This window comes from Nuphar pumila, chromosome 4, assembly GCF_984573655.1.
Source record: "Nuphar pumila chromosome 4, dmNupPumi1.hap1.1, whole genome shotgun sequence".
In the NCBI taxonomy this organism is placed as follows: domain Eukaryota; kingdom Viridiplantae; phylum Streptophyta; class Magnoliopsida; order Nymphaeales; family Nymphaeaceae; genus Nuphar; species Nuphar pumila.
This window is the reverse complement of record NC_143252.1, coordinates 12,371,723-12,391,287: the sequence shown is the minus strand read 5'-3', so window position 1 is coordinate 12,391,287 and position 19,565 is coordinate 12,371,723. Positions and strand designations below refer to the sequence as shown.

General features: G+C 37.6%; 1 protein-coding gene across 1 annotated transcript; it reads left to right on the top strand.

Moving 5' to 3' along the window:
* The first annotated feature begins 188 nt into the window (after nt 1-188).
* LOC149839397 (uncharacterized) lies at nt 189-14,748 on the top strand. Its single transcript, XM_090002521.1, has 5 exons — nt 189-912; nt 2,580-2,900; nt 13,356-13,592; nt 13,697-13,914; nt 14,079-14,748. Exons 2-5 carry the CDS (start codon nt 2,658-2,660, stop codon nt 14,332-14,334), a joined length of 954 nt encoding a protein of 317 aa, XP_089858647.1. The 5' UTR covers nt 189-912; nt 2,580-2,657; the 3' UTR covers nt 14,335-14,748.
* The last annotated feature ends 4,817 nt before the right edge of the window (nt 14,749-19,565 follow it).

Here is a 19,565-nt window from a genome sequence, read left to right as displayed (position 1 = left end):
TTCTGAGAGCAAGAAAACTATGCCATTAACAAAAGCTGTTTTTTGATGGTTGGCTCACTTGATCGATTGTGGGCCTGATCATACTGAAATGGTTCATTAGTCAGCTTCCACTAGATGCTGACTTGGACCCTTATGGACCTTTGGGTTCAGGTTCATCAGAAGCACAAATCTGAGCCACAAGGAACCAATTTATTTATTTTTGATGGTTGGCACACTTGATCGATTGTGGTATCAGAGCCATGTGCACAAAGGATACGTGTTGCCTGTCGGTGCCTATGACAGTTACAAATCTAGTTCTCATTAACTATCAACAAGGAAAATCTCGCGATATTTTGAAAAATCTATTTAAAAAAAAACTTGAGAGGACATAGGATATAAAAAAATAAATATACCAAAAATATAAACATAAATATGTAAATAATGTATTAAACTTTGCAAAAAGGGTTTTTTCCCAAGTCAATGACATGAAGATAGGGGGCATGATATTTCTAAAACAAGCGATTTTTTTAAAATAACGTGTTTTGCTGGATACGAGAATTATAGCCGCATTCCGGTTATTTATTAAAAACGAGAGGGTCAATTTCGTCCTCCCGAACCTTCAAAATTCCAATAGTGGTCTGGACTCTATTGGGGTGTAGTCAATCACCAATAAAGTGTTCATGAGGGTATTATAGTCATTTCATGAAAATAAAAGCAGCCTGAAGTCCCTCTTGGTCTCGTTGCTTCTATTGCTTTTCGTTAAGGCAGGTAGACTGCGGGTGTACGTTAGCACATAGCAATCCCGCCCCGCCTTCCAACCGGTTTCCCTCCGTCCGAACGATCCTCATCGGACGCTGGGCGTCGCTTCCTCCTATGTTTCATGCCGCAGACGAAGACCCTCTCCCTCTCTCCACCATTCTTGATTAGCATGAGGTAACTTTCTTTCTCACCTTTTTTTGTGTTTTCCAAATTTTCCTGCTTTCTATTTTCTCTGTTTTTTAAGCTTTTGCCTTCGCTGTTGTTGGAGCTTTTGTGGGATTTCGTGATTATGATCGAATATGTGATCCTTTGTTACTTTGATGGGTTTTTTCTTGAAATATATTTTTTTGGTTGAGGCATTGATGGTTTTTTTCTTGAAGTGTTTTGTTTTTGTTGAGGCATTGATGGGTTTCTCTTGAAGTATATGGGTGTTCTTTGTTGCATTACATGGCTATTTTAATGGGTTTTTTTTTTTGCCTTTTTTTGGTAAAATTAGGACTAAATTGCTGGAGAAGTGTTGGTTCGTGAGGTGATAATTGATGCAGAGAGTTGGATGGAATAGATTCTTTGTTTCTTTTGAGAGAAACTGGAGTGGAAAATACGGAGCCTTTTTTACATGTCGTTGATGTTTTGTAGGAGAGATTAGAACTGTATGGATTCGGATTCGAGAACCCAAGTGGGGAAAATGGCTTGTAGAGATGGCCTCTGTTTGTTTTCTTGGAGCACAAGGATCACATGTTGGGGGGAAATGAACTGTACCGCAGGGGGGGGGGGGGGCGAGAAAAGACTCAGGCATCTCTTGGTGTGAAAGGGAAAACGGTGGGGGTTCTAGGAAGAGATAAAATCTCTCTTTGCTATAGTTGGGGACCTAAAAGCCTGCGGGAGAAAACCCTAAGAAAGGCGAGCAACTCTCTCTCTCTCTCTCACACACACACACAGATTTAGGTATACCCTTTTAGCTTTAATAAAAGAAGTAGCAAGATAAAACTCCTATATCCAATTCTACCATAAAAAACTGTATTTGATTGGGTTTATTAACCATGTTCTGCTGGAGTAGTGGGCACCTAGGTTTTCTAACCAAGGATGACTTTGGACTCCGATTAAGAAAACTTTTATGGATTTTCATGATTATGATCGAATATGCGATTCTTTGTTACTTTGATGAGTTTTTCTTGAAGTTTATGGGGGTTCTTTATTTCATTCCATGGCTATTGTAAGGATTTTTTTCCCTTTTTTTTGGGGGGCAAAATTAGGCCTAAATTACTTGTTGGATTTTTACAATTGAGGTTGGGGTTGGGGTTATGGACTTGTGTGGTGTCCTGTAATGAATAAAATTGTGGTGGTAATTGATTGAGAGAATTGGGTGGAATAAAAATCATGCAGTTTTTTTACATGACTTTGATCTTTTCTAGGAGAGATTAACATTGTACGACAAACTCAGATTTGAGAACCCAAGGAGGGGAGAGATCAACAGCTTGTACATATTGCCCTTTTTTTTATCTCTTGGTGCACAAGATTCACAGTCCTTTCCAAAAAGAAGCAATCTGTATAATGTAATCAAAATCACTAAATTATGTTATCAGGAAATAAGGTTCTAAATGAAAACCTTTGACAAACATGTAATCCAAATGGGTCCCAAGGCTGAGCTGCTTTAGTTTGTGGATAAAAAAGTTGTCATTATCTCACTACCAAAAGCTTGTCATAGGAAGTATCCATTTCCCTACATGTTTGTGGTATTCTAGCTGTCAATATTTCATCCCTTTTAGCCTTTATTTTTGTCATAATCAGCAAATTCTGATTATGCCCTTTTCCGCAATCTTGACTTTTGATTTTTTGTGTAGGTCTTGTTTTCTGTGGTCTACAATCTGAATCATTCAGCATCTGATATAAGTCTTTGGTTGTGTGGGGTACTGAAGGAGATGTCAGGTCCATTAGCTGATTCAAACAAAAGAAATGCACTTCCTGAGCGAAATATGGCTGGTAGAAGTGAATACGTGAGGTTGGGTCTTTCAGATGAGCCAAGGGTGAATGTTTTACCTCCTCAAGAAAATTCTAAAGTAAACAGACTGCTCTGGTGGCTCAAGGCCTTGTTCTATGGTGTGATTTCACTAGTTGCTTTAACCATTTTCATCATTTATGGAGTACCTTTCCTCTTTGAAAAGGTAATAACCTTCCTTGCATTGCATTATTGCATTTGCATTTGCATTTGCATAACAAGATTTTCTCTATTTTTAGGTACATATGGTGTTCCTTTGCAGAGTATTTGATTTCCTTACTTGCCAAGTTGCATTGTAAGCCTAAGGTTTTTAAGGGCATAAAGAATAGTGAGGCATTTTTTAAAATATAAGAAAGGCATAAGCTTTGTGGCATAATAGTCTGTAAGACTGTAGGACTCTATCTGGTTTGAGATGTAAATTTTTAAAAAGTCTAAAATTGCAAAAAAATATTATTTTATCTATAAAGCATAACTATAATTAGCAAGTAGATATCATTCTTTTCTAAGACATAGAAAAGAATGAAAAACTCTTTCAAAGGAAAAGATAAACAACGCGAAAAGGTACCTCTAGTTGATAGTTGATACCAATGTTGTACGTATCGTACAATACATATCGTTACTATGATGAATATCGATATGATACACACTCGTTTTGTGATGAGTGCGTATCGTATGTATCATACGATACAAACCCATATCGTAGCGTATCATACGATACGGGGTGTATCATACAATGCAGGGTCAGTACACTTAAAAAGGGGCTGAATCATAAATTTTCAGTTTTGAGTTTTAAAGTTCTCTTGAGGGCTGACTTTCATTTGTGTAGAAGTCATTAGATAGGTGTTCATGCACCCTACGACTCATGAGAGCAATTTGGGCCGATCCGTATACAAGGGAGAGGGATTTTGCGGTTTGCTAAAGTAAAAGTACATTTCCACCATTTTTCCATTCAAGAAAGTGAGTTAAGGTAAAAAATCCTTATTATGAATAAAATTACAAAGATACCCTCTAAAATGAGTAGAAATCAAGCTTCACACTCTTCCAACAAAGATGGCATCAGATGATCCGGCATGACAATGGACACTCATGATCCGGCATGACAATGGGACACTCAAGTAATGAGTGAAAACCGATTGAAAATCGAGTGCAACTATTGTCATAATATTTTTGTTTATGTAATATGAAAGTATGAGTCTTGTGGCATGTTCTTAATTGCAAGATACTTAATATTTTGCATTTTTCTTGTGAGATAGTTGATGTTTGATGATGTCTTATGCAGCTCATAGAGACATAAATGCTTCATATGTGATTTTATAGTTGTATTTTGTGCAATTCATCATTGTTTCATGTGTTATGATTTTTTTCAAAATTTTGTTAGTTTTTTATGATTTTTCATTATTTTTTTAGAATTTTTAAAATTTTTTATTATAAAATTATGATTTTTTACTAAACGATACAATACTATCTTATTTTGGGCCCGACCGATACTGGTTACAAGCTTGGTTGATACTTCAATGAGATGGAAAGCATCCTCTTCAAGGAACAGATAAGTATGCCTCTCATGGAGGCTTGAGCCCCTCATAGAGGCTTAGGCCTTTATTAAAAGGTGTGGGTCTCTCTTACCTGCGAAGGATGCTTAAGTCTCATCTTCGACATTTGAATCTGAATGAAACTTCCTTATAGATTTAGTTGTTCCATTCAGTCTGTCATTCCCGAAGTATCCAATGAGGCTTAAACTCCTGCATTGACACATTCTTCATAGAACTCCAGTCAGTCGCCATGTCTATGATTTTCCTATCATGGTCATCTGTGGGAATCCTTTCCTTTTGGTGGAAGTAATCAACTCTTGCTTGAGCACCATGGGAACCAAACTACAGACTAGCAGAAGTTGTACCTGATCTCTAGCAGGAAATCAAAATGCTCTGCAAGTTCCAGCCTAAATGTGATGAATCAGCATCTCATACAGCCCCATTGCTAGGTTGCACTCTTGACCTTTTTCTTTGAAAGCTGATGGACCAATCAGGTGTTACAGGCATAAGCCTTGGCAGCCACCTCGTGAAAGAGTGTAACCTTATACAATATGCTGAAGTATCAACCTCTTAGATCAGGCAGCATGCTAATTTATGATCAGATGAATTTTGTCTAAAATGAAAATTGGAATGCTATTATATTGCAAAAAAATCTAGATAAATCATTACTGTGCTAATGCTTCTGTGCAGTGCCTTCAGTCTGTACCTATGCTTTTTGCGACTGTTAGATAGAATTGGCATATGTTCCAGTTTCCCAGACATCTGCTGGAAAATGAGAAACCAGAAATGCAATAGTTCTTCGTGATTATGGATCAAGAGGCTGGTTACAAGTTGCATCATTAAATTGCACCAATCTTCTTAGAATGCTTACAAGGACCAGCAAAGAGGGCAAGAGGACAAAGGAATATAAAAGGAAAATTAGGAAAAAGAAAAGGCCATTATGTGGAGAAGTACAAAAGCATAATTGAAATTGATTGAGTTTTCTCAATTTAGGCCTGCTAAATTTTAGTAGGAATAATCTCTTCCTTGGAAGAGATTTGGGCTCTTTTGGAAAGCTTTCAAAGGGGATATCACCTTCCCCCACCTTCCTAAGCCCACCTCCATCTCCCTCTCCCTCTCCCTCTCCCTCTCCCTTTCCCAAATCACAACCCCCTATTTCCTTTCTCCCTCTCACGTCTCTCTAGCTTTCCCAATCTCTCTCTCTCTCTACATCTCACGACCCTCTCTAGGCCTCTCTCTCTCTCTCACGCCCCGTAGCTCTCTCAACACACTTCATCCCCTAAGCCTTCAGTACCATCCCTTACCCAACCCAAGCACCTACCACTGTATGCACCACCCTTGATCCCTCTTCTCTACCCTTTTCCTTTTTTTCCCATTTAAGACCTCCTCCTAATGGGGCAACTCCCTTGGGAGCAACACCATTTTTGAGCCGCTAACATTTTGGTATCAAAGCAGGTCCATCTTGGGACCTTGGAGACGATTCAGCATGTGAAGATCATTTCGCATCAAGGGCCCAAGCCCTTCACGAACCCGAACTAAGTCTATAGTTCCTTGAAGCGGAGATCGTCGCCAATGTCAAAGGCACCGACTACCAAATTCCTCATCTGGCCATTCTCGGGGTAAGATCACCCCCCCCCGAACCGAGGATCCTTGATCCATATTCGGAGTAAGGTGATCAAACCATCAGACAAACCCTCAGTGTCCATAGGCGACATCCCTTGTCAATCTGATCCAGATCTGACACCTTATCGTGTAAGATCCACCATGCTACATAGGTCGAGTTGCAATATGCATGTTAAGATAAGTCGACCACTTTAAAGTTTATTTATTCTTAAGGCTGTTTTGGTATTTTCTAAATAATGAGGGACCCAAATGTAAATTTATTCTTTTGGCTAATCTCTATTTAAACTAGAAGAGATTAGACCTAATTAAGATTTTGACGTCTTTCTCTCTCTCGTTTCTGCGTATTCTATTATTTATTCTACATGGTATCAAAGCAGTCAACCTTGGGAGCGTGATCTCGCGTTCTGCGCCAAAGTTTGAGTGAAGGATATTAGATTGCGTGAAGAGGATCAGATCTAAAAGTGTGTCTGATTTAATTTTTTTTTGAAGAATGAGTGGTACAGATCGGATAACAGATCTGAGGTGTGACAAGAGTCATGACTCAGATCTGTAATCAGATCTAAAAGTCGCAGTGGATCTATGTATCTTTGTCGACCAGATCGGGTGGATACAGGTATGGGTGTTGTGCATAAGTCGTGAAGTGGGTGACGGTTGACAGTCGTTTCTTTTTGGTTAAATGCAGTCTATTGTCATGGATATGCATATTTTTTTTTCAGATCTGATCATTATTCTGGTTAGTTCAGATCTGATCACAGTTCTGGTGTCGTCGTGAGTTCTGCACCGTGTGGAGCAGTGTGTTTTTTATTCGTTCATATCAGATCATCGATTAAATGCATCCTTTATTCAGTCGTGGACCTGGATGTCGTGTGAAAATAAATTTTATTAAATAGTCGTGAATCTACATATTTTTTTTTTCAGATCTGTTCTGGTTAGTTCAGATCTGATCACAGATCTGGAGTTGTGGTTAGACTCATCACCGTCATGGATCTGCATAGTGTGGAGCAGATCGTGCGTTCTTGAAGCATTCAGATCCGATTTCTTAGTGGATTGGAGAGTAAATCTGAACGATTTTTTGGTAGTCTACCAGATTTACATACTGTGACAATTTTTTTTTCATGTGGACGGTTATTGCAGCAGCATTATTGGTAGTGACTCCTGAGTTAGTGTTATTCATTATGGGGGAAGTTTCGAAATCTGATTACAAGAATGAGACTATTGGGGAATATAAAGCCTTCGCAAATCCTTTCTCTTATGGTTCTTCCGTGAAATTAAATGAAATGAACTATGCAAGGTGGTTCAGAACGTTTATGATGTTGGTGTCTGGACATCGACAAAACATATTTTGTTAGAAATTGAACCAAATGATAAAGCCGGAAAATACATTACTTGGAAAGAAGATAATGACATTGTTATGTCATGGATCATGAATAGCGTCGAACCTCATATTGCAGATGGTCTAATTTATTATAACACAACTAAACAGATGTGGGACAATCTTCGAGATACGTACTCTCAAGAGACTAATGTGAGTCATATTCTCCAAGTTGAATATGAGATATATAATTTGCAGCAGGGCGATCAGACCTTGGCCTAGTATTATGCCTCCGTTAAAGCAGCTTTTGAAAGACTTAATGCTTATAGGCCACTGTGTTGTTCAAAACAAAAGGATCATCAAGAACAGACTATGGTTGATCTCATCATTAGGCCTTCGCCGAATATGTCCAAACCACCGTAAACGATTCTCTCTCATCTTATTTTCAATGGATGCAACACCTACCTTCTTACGTATCTCCTCGTTTTGAATCTTATCTTTTATTGTATTTTCACACATCCATCTAAGCATACACATCTCAGCTATACTCATTTTTTGAATATGATGTCTCTTGGCAGCCCAACATTCCGTACCATATAGTAAAGTGGGCCTAATTGTCGTCCTATAAAACTTTTTCTTCAACCGCAATGGCATTCTACGATCGCACAACACTCTAGTTGCACTTTTCCATTTCATCCACCCAACCTTTATCCTATAATTTACATCTCCATCAATTTCTCCATACTTTTGAATGATAGATCTCAAATATTTGAAATAGTCATCCACCGATATTTCTTGCTCACCAAGCTTCACTACACTCCCATCACTACTTTGTTGCTTACTAAACCGACATTCCATATATTCTGTCTTACTCTTACTGAACTTAAGACCTCTTGCTTCCAATGCCTGTCTTTATAATTCTAACTTAGCATTAACCCCAACTCCAGACTCATCAATCAAAACAATATCATCAACAAACAACATACACCACGACACATTTTCTTGAATTGATCTCTTAAGCTCATCCATCACTATAGCAAATAGGAAAGGGCTTAATGCAGATCCTTGATGTAACCCAACCGTTATAGGAAAATTGGTTGTCACCCCTCTACAAGTGCGGACATTGGTTACTACTCCTTCGTACATATATTTAATTATACTAATGTACTTGAGAGAAACACCTTTCTTCATCATTGTCCACCAGAGAACATCCCTAGGTACTCTATCGTATGCCTTCTCCAAATCAATAAAAACCATATGCAAATCTTTGTTCCTCTCTCTATATCTCTCAATAAGTTGTCTAAGAAGATGTATAGCTTCCATAGTTGATCTTCTAGGCATAAAACCAAATTGATTCTCCGATATCATGACAACCTTTCTCAACCTATACTCAATCATCCTCTCCCAAAGTTTTATAGTATGACTCATGAGTTTTATACCACGATAGTTTGTGCAATCTTGTATATCACCCTTATTCTTATATAGAGGCACCGAAGTACTCTTCCTCCACTCATTAAACATCTTATTTGTCCGTCAAATCTTGTTAAAAAGATTTATCAACCATTCTAAACATTTCTCACCCAAGCATTTCCAAACCTCGATAGGTATACCATCTGGGCCAACTGCCCTTCTTGATTTCATTTTCTTCAAAGCCTTTGCAATTTTTTTCTTTTGAATCTTGTGCATGAAGTCACGATTCATCTCATGAAAAGGAATGGAGAAGTCTCCACGATCCTGAGCATAACTTCCATTAAATAGCTTATCAAAATAATCTTTCCATCTTTCCTTAATCTCCTCATCTTTGACTAAAATCCTTTGCGTTTCATCTTTGAAACATCTAACCATACCTAGATCCCTCGATTTCCTATCTCTCATCTTTGCAAGCCTATAAATATATTTCTCGCCCTCTTTGGTATCCAACTTGTCATAAACCTCTTTATATACCTTATCCCTCGCGTTTCAAACTACTTTTTTTGCTTCTTTCTTTGCTATCATATACTTCTCCAAATTCTCATTATCACGACTCTTACTTAGATTTCTATAACACTCTCTTTTAACTTTAATAGCTAATTTGACATCCTCGTTCCACCATGATGTATTCTTACCTAGCGGTGCACCGCCTTTAGACTCACCCAATACCTCCTTAGCCACCTTTCTCATGCCACCCGCTATCTTATTCCACATTGATTTTGAATCCTCCTCGAGACACCAATCAGTTTCTTTAACTACCTGCTCTACAAACATTTCTTGTTTAGCTCCTTTCAGTGCCCATCACTTAATTCTAGGATCTATCCTATGTCTATCCTTTTTGCGGCATTTTTTAATTCTAAGATCTAAAATTAAGACTCTATGTTGTGTAGCTATACTTTCTTCTGGTATAACCTTACAATTAATGCAACAACTCCTATCTATCTTTCTAAGTAGGAAATAATTTATCTGACTCGTATTAACCCCACTTTTAAATGTTACTAGGTGAGACTCCCTCTTCCTAAACCAAGTGTTTGCTAAGATCATATCATAGGACAAACCAAAATCTAAAATCCTTTCTCTACTTTCGTTTCTTTCTCCTATACCATAGCCTCTATGGATACTCTCAAATCCATCCCTACTAATGCCTACATGTCCATTAAGGTCACTGCCGATGAAAAGCTTTTCTCCATAAGATATCCCTTGTACTACTCTATCTAAATCTTCCCAAAATTGACGCTTAATGGAATCATCTAAACCTACTTGAGGTGCATAAACACTAATAATATTAATAATATCCGTACCTAATACTAATTTAATAAGTAAAATCCTATCACCCTTCCTATGGACCTCAACTACATTATCTATAAACTCACGACTAATAACAATCCCTACTCCATTCCTATTCCTATTCCTATTCCTATTTATTCCTGTATACCAAATCTTATATCTCTAAGGTTCTATCATTTTTGCTTTATCACCTACCCATTTAGTCTCTTGTAGACATAAAATATCCATCTTTCTCCTACACATAACATCTACTAACTCTACCAACTTACTAGTTAAAGACCCTATGTTCCAAGTGGCTAACCTAATTTTATGGTCTTTAACTATCTTCTTTACCCCCACCCGTCCAACAAAGTGAGGGAACCCTTGCCTATTTGACACCACACCCGGGCACCGGTGTGACGCGTCGCTTCTGGGCGACGACCTAGCAACCCTTGCCCATTTATCACTGCCTCCGGGCCTATAGAGTACAACGCATCGCTCAGTAGGGAACGCCCCAACGAAATTCTCATACTGGTTCATATTCATAGGGTGTGACTAAGTTTTTATGCTGGCTGTCACTGGCCTACCGCAACCCTCCTCCTCTATCCGGGCTTGGGACCGGCGGTGTGACTTAAGCTCTTTCATAAATTGAAAAAATTGCTCACTAAGGATTTGATCTTTTCTACGACAATCATCCAAATAAGCTCCATTTTGGCCATTTGGTCCCATAGTCTTTTGAGAGTCTCATAGTTCTCTAACACATTTTTCTTCTTTCTTACAATTATAAATTTTGTCTTGTAATTCTCATTTATGGGCAGCATCAGTTTGGGTATAGGTTTGTTTGATAAACGCTTATGCTTCATCGGCCCTCTCAAACTCCAATATATTTTCACAAGTTTCTTCATACATCCCATAAATAGGGATAAAACCTTGGCATGTTCAACATCTCATGCCTTAATAGCCTTTTTATAGTCCAAAAAAATCTTTTCTCTCTCATTGTCTTTAAGAGATTTCTCTTTGGTCACACCATCTTCCCCACAAATAGATTTAGTGATAATAGGTTGAGGTTTCGATATGTAACCGTCAACATAGTCCCACAAATCTTTGTCAACCAAGATCCTTTTTATAGCGGTGGCCCACATGTTATAGTTTTTCCTATCAAATTTGATGGGAACAACCGTAACTACTTCCTTTTCGGACATCATTTTAAGAGAAGAGAGAGGAAGAGAAGAGAAAAAATGTGGATGACAAACTTTTCCGAAGTAATGAAGATCACAAACGCATGTTCCTCCTTCACACAGCTTGAAAAGAAATCTCCTTCACTTCAATATCACTTCAAGTTCAGATACCATGTAATCAAATACGCAAAAAACAATAGAATGCCGCTTATGGGCTTTACAAACACACAAAAGTGTGTATAAACAACGACCACTTATGGGTCAAATACAAGAACACAATCACAAACCCTCAAATGGGCAAGAAACACATGTAAAAAATATAAAGCTTTATTGAGAATATTTGCTTGAGTCAAGCATTACAAGAGAGAGGGGTTCAACCTCTCTATATACACAACCAACAAGGGAGAGGGCCTTGGGACCCTCCCCAACGGCTCTTTCAATGAAAGACTTAAATACCCTTTAGCTTTGGCTAAGGAACATTCAAATAATATAAAAGAAAGGAAAAAATAAATTACTGTTGTGTCCCTAATGTGCACAACTTATTACAAGTAAAAAGACAAAAATACCCCTAATGGTTCTTACCTATTACATCAACAAAAATAAATACATATATATGTATGCATATATTGATATATGCATATACAAAATGAGTATATATATACTTTAACAGCACCTACCACCATGGACACCACCCTTGATCCCTCTTCTCTGCCCTTTTCCTTTTTTTTCCCATTCAAGACCTCCTAGTGGGGCAACTCTCTTGGGAGCAGCACCATTTTGAGCCGCTAAAACAGCACCAGTAGTCATACACACCCACAGTCAGACCTTCACCCAGTGAATATTCCATTTTTAAGAACATGCTCTTGATCAGATCCTTCCAAGCCTGCAAAAAATTATTCTCTACCAGAAATCATGTTATGTGAATCAGAAATTATTGACCAACTAAGGGTCTCAAATTCTCAATGGGACCAGTTCCTTGCTCTAGGCTTCTTCTTGTTTTGATTATTATATCATTTGTTTATTTCAAGTAAGTTGACATGGATATTCCAAGAATGCTGCTCCTGTAAGATAAAGTACATACACACTTCCCCAGGTACCAGCTAAATAATTTTGCTACTGCTTTCACTATATTCCTTATTGTTGAAATATTATGACAGAAGAAATTGATCTGTTCATCAATCATTAGTCTTCTGGGTTATGCATCAAGTACAAACCATATTTTTCTTTTATGCATCTCACTCTGGTCTCTCCAGAACACAAGATAGCATTCATGCTTGTGGATAGTGTAATTTTTTCTTGGGCATTTTGTTATATTCATTTTTTTCTATTTAGTTTTTTGGTGCTTTTCTTATATACTTATTACCGTGCTGCCAAGTGAGTTTATTTTCTAACCTTTTAGGTTGAAATCAACTTTATCTGTTGATAATGTTTTTATGGATGCTTCATTTGACATGTAATTTGTGCTCAAACATTTGCTCTTTGGTGGACATGGTTGAATGTATTATTTGTTTGCCTCTTCTGCCTGATCTTCATATTAGACCTATACTGTTATACATCTGATGTGAAGACTTTAATTTTCCTATATTCGAAACTATAGTTATTCTTTTAAATTTCAGTTTCATATAATTTTATTCCATTTTCGGTACATGTCATGATAAGTAATGTGGTTACCCAAATTCACTTTTCTAAAAGCGGGCTTCCTTCCTGTCAAAACTTTGACAATCTTGTAATGTCCCAATAATGAGAAATGGTGTTTAGTGTCTTTTGACATTCAATTTCTCATGATGTTGGAATTAGGTCATTTGTAAATATCATATGGCATATGGAATGTGATTCCTTATCTGACAACTTTTATATCTAGTATAACCAATAAGACTTGATCTTATGGTGTAGCAAAAATACAGTAGGCATCGTATTATTTGAAATCAATTTCTTATATTGTTTTGACGGTTCAAATAACTTGAAAGTATCATGTTAGCAAATTGTATATTTTGATATTGTCACTAATGGGGCACCTTGACATGGCAAATGATCGTATTATGAATACACTTGTAGTTTCTAGGTAAGAACTAGTGATATGGTGCATATTTTGCATATAAAAATGTAACTGTTTGAGTTTGACTATTGATGAAAACTATATCAAAGGATGGTAATTTGTGCTTCATATCATTAGATGTCCTTTATGAAGTCACAACCCAATAAAGAAAGGCTCATCATATTTATCTATCTATCCTCTTCTGCAGGTTCTCCTGCCGCTTATGCAGTGGGAAGCGACAGCTTTTGGCCGGCCTGTTCTTTTTCTTGTGCTTGTTGCCTCTTTGGCTTTATTCCCTGTCATTTTGATTCCTTCTGGACCTTCTATGTGGTTGGCGGGAATGATATTTGGTTATGGCCTTGGATTTTTGATAATCATGTTAGGAACAACCATCGGCATGGCATTGCCATACATCATAGGCTATCTATTTCGTGAGCGCATCCATGTGAGTTTTTCTAGCTGGTTTTGGTTTTCTGACCTGTAGATACTTTTGCTGGATGATACAACTTTTCTTATCTGTTCTGAAAGTTTGTTATGTGATCAATACAGAGATGGTTGAACAGATGGCCTGATAAAGCTGCTGTGCTGAGGTTGGCTGCTCAAGGGAGTTGGTTCCATCAATTTAGAGTTGTTGCCCTCTTTAGGGTCTCACCTTTCCCTTACACAATTTTTAACTATGCAATAGTTATAACAGACATGAAATTCGGACCTTATATATGTGGTTCAATCACTGGAATGATACCTGAAGCCTTCATTTATATATATAGGTCAGTTATCGCTCTATCATCTGCTTTTTATTTCCGCCTGTGTTTTTCTTTCTCAACTAGTACTAGCCAGAAAGGTTTAGGTTGAAGTAGAGCATATCCTGTTACTGGGATGCTGATGAGCATGACTGATTCTGAACAGCTTCTTCTTTGGCCTTGTGATGCAGTGGCCGATTAATAAGAACTTTAGCAGACGTGAAGTACAACAATCTCAAATTGACACCTGTTGAGATAGTGTACAACGTTCTCTCTTTTATCATTGCCATTGTCACCACCATTGCTTTCACAGTGTATGGAAAGAGAGCTTTGAACAACCTCAAGGAGACAGAAAAATACAATAGCGATGAAGACCCCTGCGGCGATGCCATTTCAGTTGATCATGTTGAGATGAAGAACTTGGACATGCCATCTCCATCACAGTAGCTTTATATTTTTATTCATGAGGGTACTCTTTACATATGTACACAGAATGGGTGCTCATAAGATTATACATATAGACTGACCATCTTATGGTAAGAAATGTCCTGTAGCTTATGGGGGTGTATTCTTATAGTCTGACCATTGTATGGTAGGAATGGCCTATACCTTCTGAGAGTGTCTTCAAATAATTACAATGTGGGTGATCACAAAGGTGAAGCCATCATTATGATGGATTTTGTGCTGGTGAAGTTTTTTAGCCGTTTGTGGTTGTGACCTGCGAAGTCCGATGGTGAATTGTGATCTCTAGCGAGCTGAGAGCTTGCTAATATTGACTGGCCATGTATTTCTCCAGTTGGTTTGTACAGTCGAATTCTTAACAGGAAATTCAATACAAGTTATCCAAGCAGCTGTTTTCTTTATGTCTGTAGACTATTTTTTTTATTGGTTGCCATTTTACTCTCTCACTCTTTATATATATATATATATATATATATATATATATATATATATATATAGAGAGAGAGAGAGAGAGAGAGAGAGAGGTGCCTGCTTTTTTGTGCCCACCGCATGCCTACCAAACTTTAGAAAGATTGTTTCAATTTTTTCTAAAATGTGACCATAGAGATGTGATCTGCATGCTCGATTTTGTGGGAATCGACTTTTGGATCAACACCAAGTTAGGTTTTATAATATTAAAAAATCAACGGTTTATAATTTAAAAAAATATTCAATGCTTAAAAAAATATTTTTTCTCAAAAAAATATGATCCAAGTGTGATTTCTTAGTAAATCGATCATGCAGAACACGTCCGTAGGGTCAGATTTTTGAAAACCAACCTAAAAACCCCTATCCAAGCTCGGTAGGCACAAAAAGCGTCAGACCCGTACCCTTCTCTCTCTCTCTCTCTATATATATATATATATATATATATAGAGAGAGAGAGAGAGAGAGAGTTGTAGCTGCCTGACCCTTTTTTGAGCCTACCACAAGCTTACCAGGCTTTGTAAAGATTTTTCTTATTTTTTTAAAAATCTGACCATACAAATGTGATTTACATGCTTGATTTTATAGGAATTGGCTCTTGGATCGTCCCATTCTGACACCCAGTTAGGTGTAAAATTTTCAAAAGTATTCAATGATTAAAAATCACCTTTTTTTTATCGAAAAAACATATCTACGTGTCATTTCTTAGCAAATCAACCATGCCGATCTCATCCGCAAGGTCAGATTTGCAAAAAACTCTTGAAAACCCTTATTCATTGGTAGTAGGCTGACTGTTGGGCTCAAAAGTGGCCAGTCAGTTACCACTTTTTATATATATATAGGGAAGGGGGGGACCATCCTTCCTCCACATAAGTATTTTCAAGGTGCTTTCTTTAAGGAGTCCTTCAAGGAACCTCTGGGGCATTCTTGTTCTTCCATGTGTTTTCAAAGCGAAAAAAAAAGTAAAGGAAACGATGGGAATGCTTCCCGTTTTGGAAGTGAGATTCCGGGGAAGTGCAATTCTCCCCTTAGGTAGGCGCTTCTGGTAACTATGATCAATTAATGAAGTCTGATTTAGTGTTTGGGGACCAATTTCAGCTTTATATCATCACACCGTCATGTTTTTAACGTTCTTCCAACATTATGCCTTAAAGCCGCACGTCATAGTGGACACTAAGTAACGTTTCAGAAACAGCAGTCTAATGAACAAGAGTCTGAGTAACATCATCCATACACAGTGGTGGTCTTGCAGCACCAATCTTATTGCAGTCTTGCACTTCTCATTGACTACACAGTGGTGGTCCTGCAGCACCAATCTTATTGCAGTCTTGCACTTCTCATTGACATTATTGCTCCATATAGAATGAATGAAGCATCTTTTTCACAGTGGGAAATCAGAGCCGGCAATTGACAAGCATCAACCACAAGCCATGGTAGGAGGGAATCACCTGCAAGTTATGCTGTTACTTTTTCAATTTTCCAAAACTGTACCCAAGATAAGATGGTAGATAGCATTGGTGTTTCACAATCTCTTCCAAAATGAATCTCGCTTCACGCTTCATATTACTTTTCATTAATTGGCTTCCCTGCTTCCACTTCACGCATCACTTTCCTTATCCGTTTTGCTTCCTGATAACTATGAATTGAATATTCCTAGGTGGGTGTAGAAACTGAAAGTAAGCACAAAAATAAAGTGGTAAAAATAATCAGCACTGCATTTCACATTTCAAATGACAGTAGCTCTATTAAAAAATGTTAATATTCTTTAGATATAGAAAAGTATAGAAAACAGGTGCTTTATTCCAGAGTATATATTTAAAACAGTCGATTGTACTACAATCTAGTTGGAATCTCATGATGCAAGTCGTTTTGACTGAATCTAACTTGGTAGATGTGTTCAGCATGATCAATTGAGTGAAAATTGACCCTTGGATCATGTCCAAAAAGCATTTTTTTTATTGCATCGCCAGAAAATCCTGTACATAGGTCAGCCAGTTCCCAGTAAAAACATGTAGATTCTCAAGACAAGTTCATCCTTGGCAGGATATTCCTTAGAAAATACAGAAGAGGTCCAATGCATGCACAACGAGAAAGGTGCACGTCTAGAAATAAGATTCGACTTCTGAAGAAGACAAAACAGTTGGAATCTGAGAACACCTAAAGACATCTAATCTTGGAACAACAGAGTGCATACTGTGTTGATGCCCTTATGTTACACAAGCGAAAATTGAGTATAATATTTTCAGCAGATTGCAGCCTTACCAGCACAAGGCAAAAAGTGTGCCCGAAAAAGCATGACTTAAATACTTTCACCAATAGATATGAAACCAGAGAATCCAGCTGTCACATTAGTTTGACTTGGTGCAAACTCGAGAATCACTTCAGTACATGTTTCAATAATTAAGATATCAGTAACAACGAGCAGCATGCTTCCCCAAGATCCTTTAAATCTTGAAAATGCAGAAAGCTCAAGTCCTTGCAAGAGCTAAAGAACTCTTGAATCGTCAGTAGTCCACATAATCCAACCTCTTTAATTTGTACAATGCTTCAGAAGACAAAAACAATCCAGCAAGATAAACTGGATGAAGCATCTGTATGTTAGGAGCAACGTGCATATCTGAAACCGTGTCACGTTCCTATTTCCCCAAGTATTCCACAGATTTTGGAAGCAGGAAAATGTGTCTAGTGCTAACAAAATCATGATGAGATCTCTCAAAGTTCTGATCATGATTGAAAAGAAAATAACGAACTCAGTTTTGAACAGAGGTTGGTGGAGTTCCTTACCATCGAGGAATTTGTATTCATGCTAGTTGCATATGAGAATTTCACCACCACAAAAATTACTATACTCTTGAAATAAGGTGAACCTGTTCCTGCAACAAAATGTGGAAAAGAAAATGGACAAGATAAAACCAAAAGAAAGGTTCAGGATTGAAAAAGGGCCCAACACATAAGCAAAAGACGACCATATTGACAGAAGTTTCAGAAATTCAACAGTGTCAGAATCAAGGTTGCCAGACTAAGCGGAAGCTGAAAACGATATAGAAAGCCAAAGCGAGAAGTGATGCATTTTAAAATGTATACTAAACGAGAAGCGAAAAATATATAATTAAAAACAATATAATAATTGAATGAGAATCAAAATAGAATACAAATAAAAGTGATTATTTTTTAAATTTCATGATGTTTTAGTGTAAGAATTAAACTTTTGACAAAATCTAAAAATGATAACTGTCAATTTAGAGAAAGCATATGGAAGTGAGTGAGAAGCTTGATACGAAACACAAAAGACATGAAAAGTAGAGTGAAAAAAAAAACACATAAAAAATACGAATGAAGCAGGTGAAAAGAATAGAAGCAAGGGAGAATCGAGTTTCTCATCAAGTTTAGGAAGAGAGAGAGTATCACGCTTCCCAAACGAGTTTTCGAGAAGCAGGTTTTCCACCTATCTGAGAAGCTTCGGTAAGTGGTCAGAATTGCAGTACTTCATAGCATGGCTGTCTCAGTTGCTCTGATATTTTGATGATTCAATACAAGACTTTGAGATTCAAAGCAATTACAAACTCTCATTTTCTTATTCCTCTCATATGATAAAACACATAAAATGGTCGACTCTCTTGAGTTCCCCTTGCTTCAAATGATCAAATTGGTTCTTCTCTTGCACAAATCAACACAATTCTCTTGAACCCTCAATCCAATTGATACCATACAAGTAACTGCAGACACTATCCCATCCATATGTTAGAAATTCTCCCCCTACGCTGCCCACTATTACGAGTCTGCTCATCATCGATATCAAGAGTTGTCTCATCAAATAGAGTGACTCACCAATCTCCAATTCCATCCAATTTTGTGAGGAAACATTATACAATTGATCAATTGGAGAAATTAACCCCTTCAGCCTTCAATTTTCCCACAAAAAGCAACTTTTTCTTAGTTACACATCTGGTAAAACCATCAAGCAACCACCAACATCATCAATTAACCCACAACCAACATCATAAAACTCAGAAAAACCAAGGAAGAAACATTCCCATCCATGAAGAACCTCAATTATGCCACTCTTTATGAATATTGCAATCATTGGAATAGAAATCATTGCTCTCTATCAATGACTTGACAAACTCGTAGGTGAGTTCTGTATAGGGGTCCTCAGAAGGAGAGCTCGAGGAGAAACAATGAAGACAAGAGAGCAGGTGACCCTTACCATGGTTTTCTCCTTGTGAGTGTCTCTCATTCAATATAAGCGAAGAGACGAGTTTTCTCGTCTTATGCCTCAACCCTCTGTGCTTCTTCTTCTCTGTTGGTATTTCAATTTCATTACCACCACCCTCTGCAGAGCGCTTTATATCAAACATAAATGTACACAATGAATTAAAACCTCCAAATCGGTACCAAGATAATGAGTGAAATTCATCAATCTCAGAAAGAATCCAAAAAACTGAAAAGAGAAGAGAGAAAATAGACTCATGAAAAACAAACCTCAAGAAAGTTACAACAATATCAATGAATTAATATTAAAATACTATATTTTTAGTTTATTATTATTATTATTCGTTTATGACCCGAAGGAAAACACTGGTTGGGGGTAGGGAAGAACCTGGGGCGGGAGTGGGGGACAAGGTATCCACCCCCCGCCACATCTCAAAATTTTGCCCTCCATCACTGCCTCGGTTCATTTTCTGTTTCATGTCCTCCGCCCTGATCCAAACGTAGTGAGCTGGGGCTGAGCCCTTTTTCTCCGGTTCTTT

Excerpts from the sequence above, each read along its gene's own strand:
- LOC149839397 (XM_090002521.1), top strand. The coding sequence starts at position 2,658 with ATGTCAGGTCCATTAGCTGATTCAAACAAAAGAAATGCACTTCCTGAG. Across the intron at positions 2,901-13,355 it reads TACCTTTCCTCTTTGAAAAG|GTTCTCCTGCCGCTTATGCA; the intron begins GTAATAACCTTC and ends CCTCTTCTGCAG. Across the intron at positions 13,915-14,078 it reads GCCTTCATTTATATATATAG|TGGCCGATTAATAAGAACTT; the intron begins GTCAGTTATCGC and ends CTTGTGATGCAG.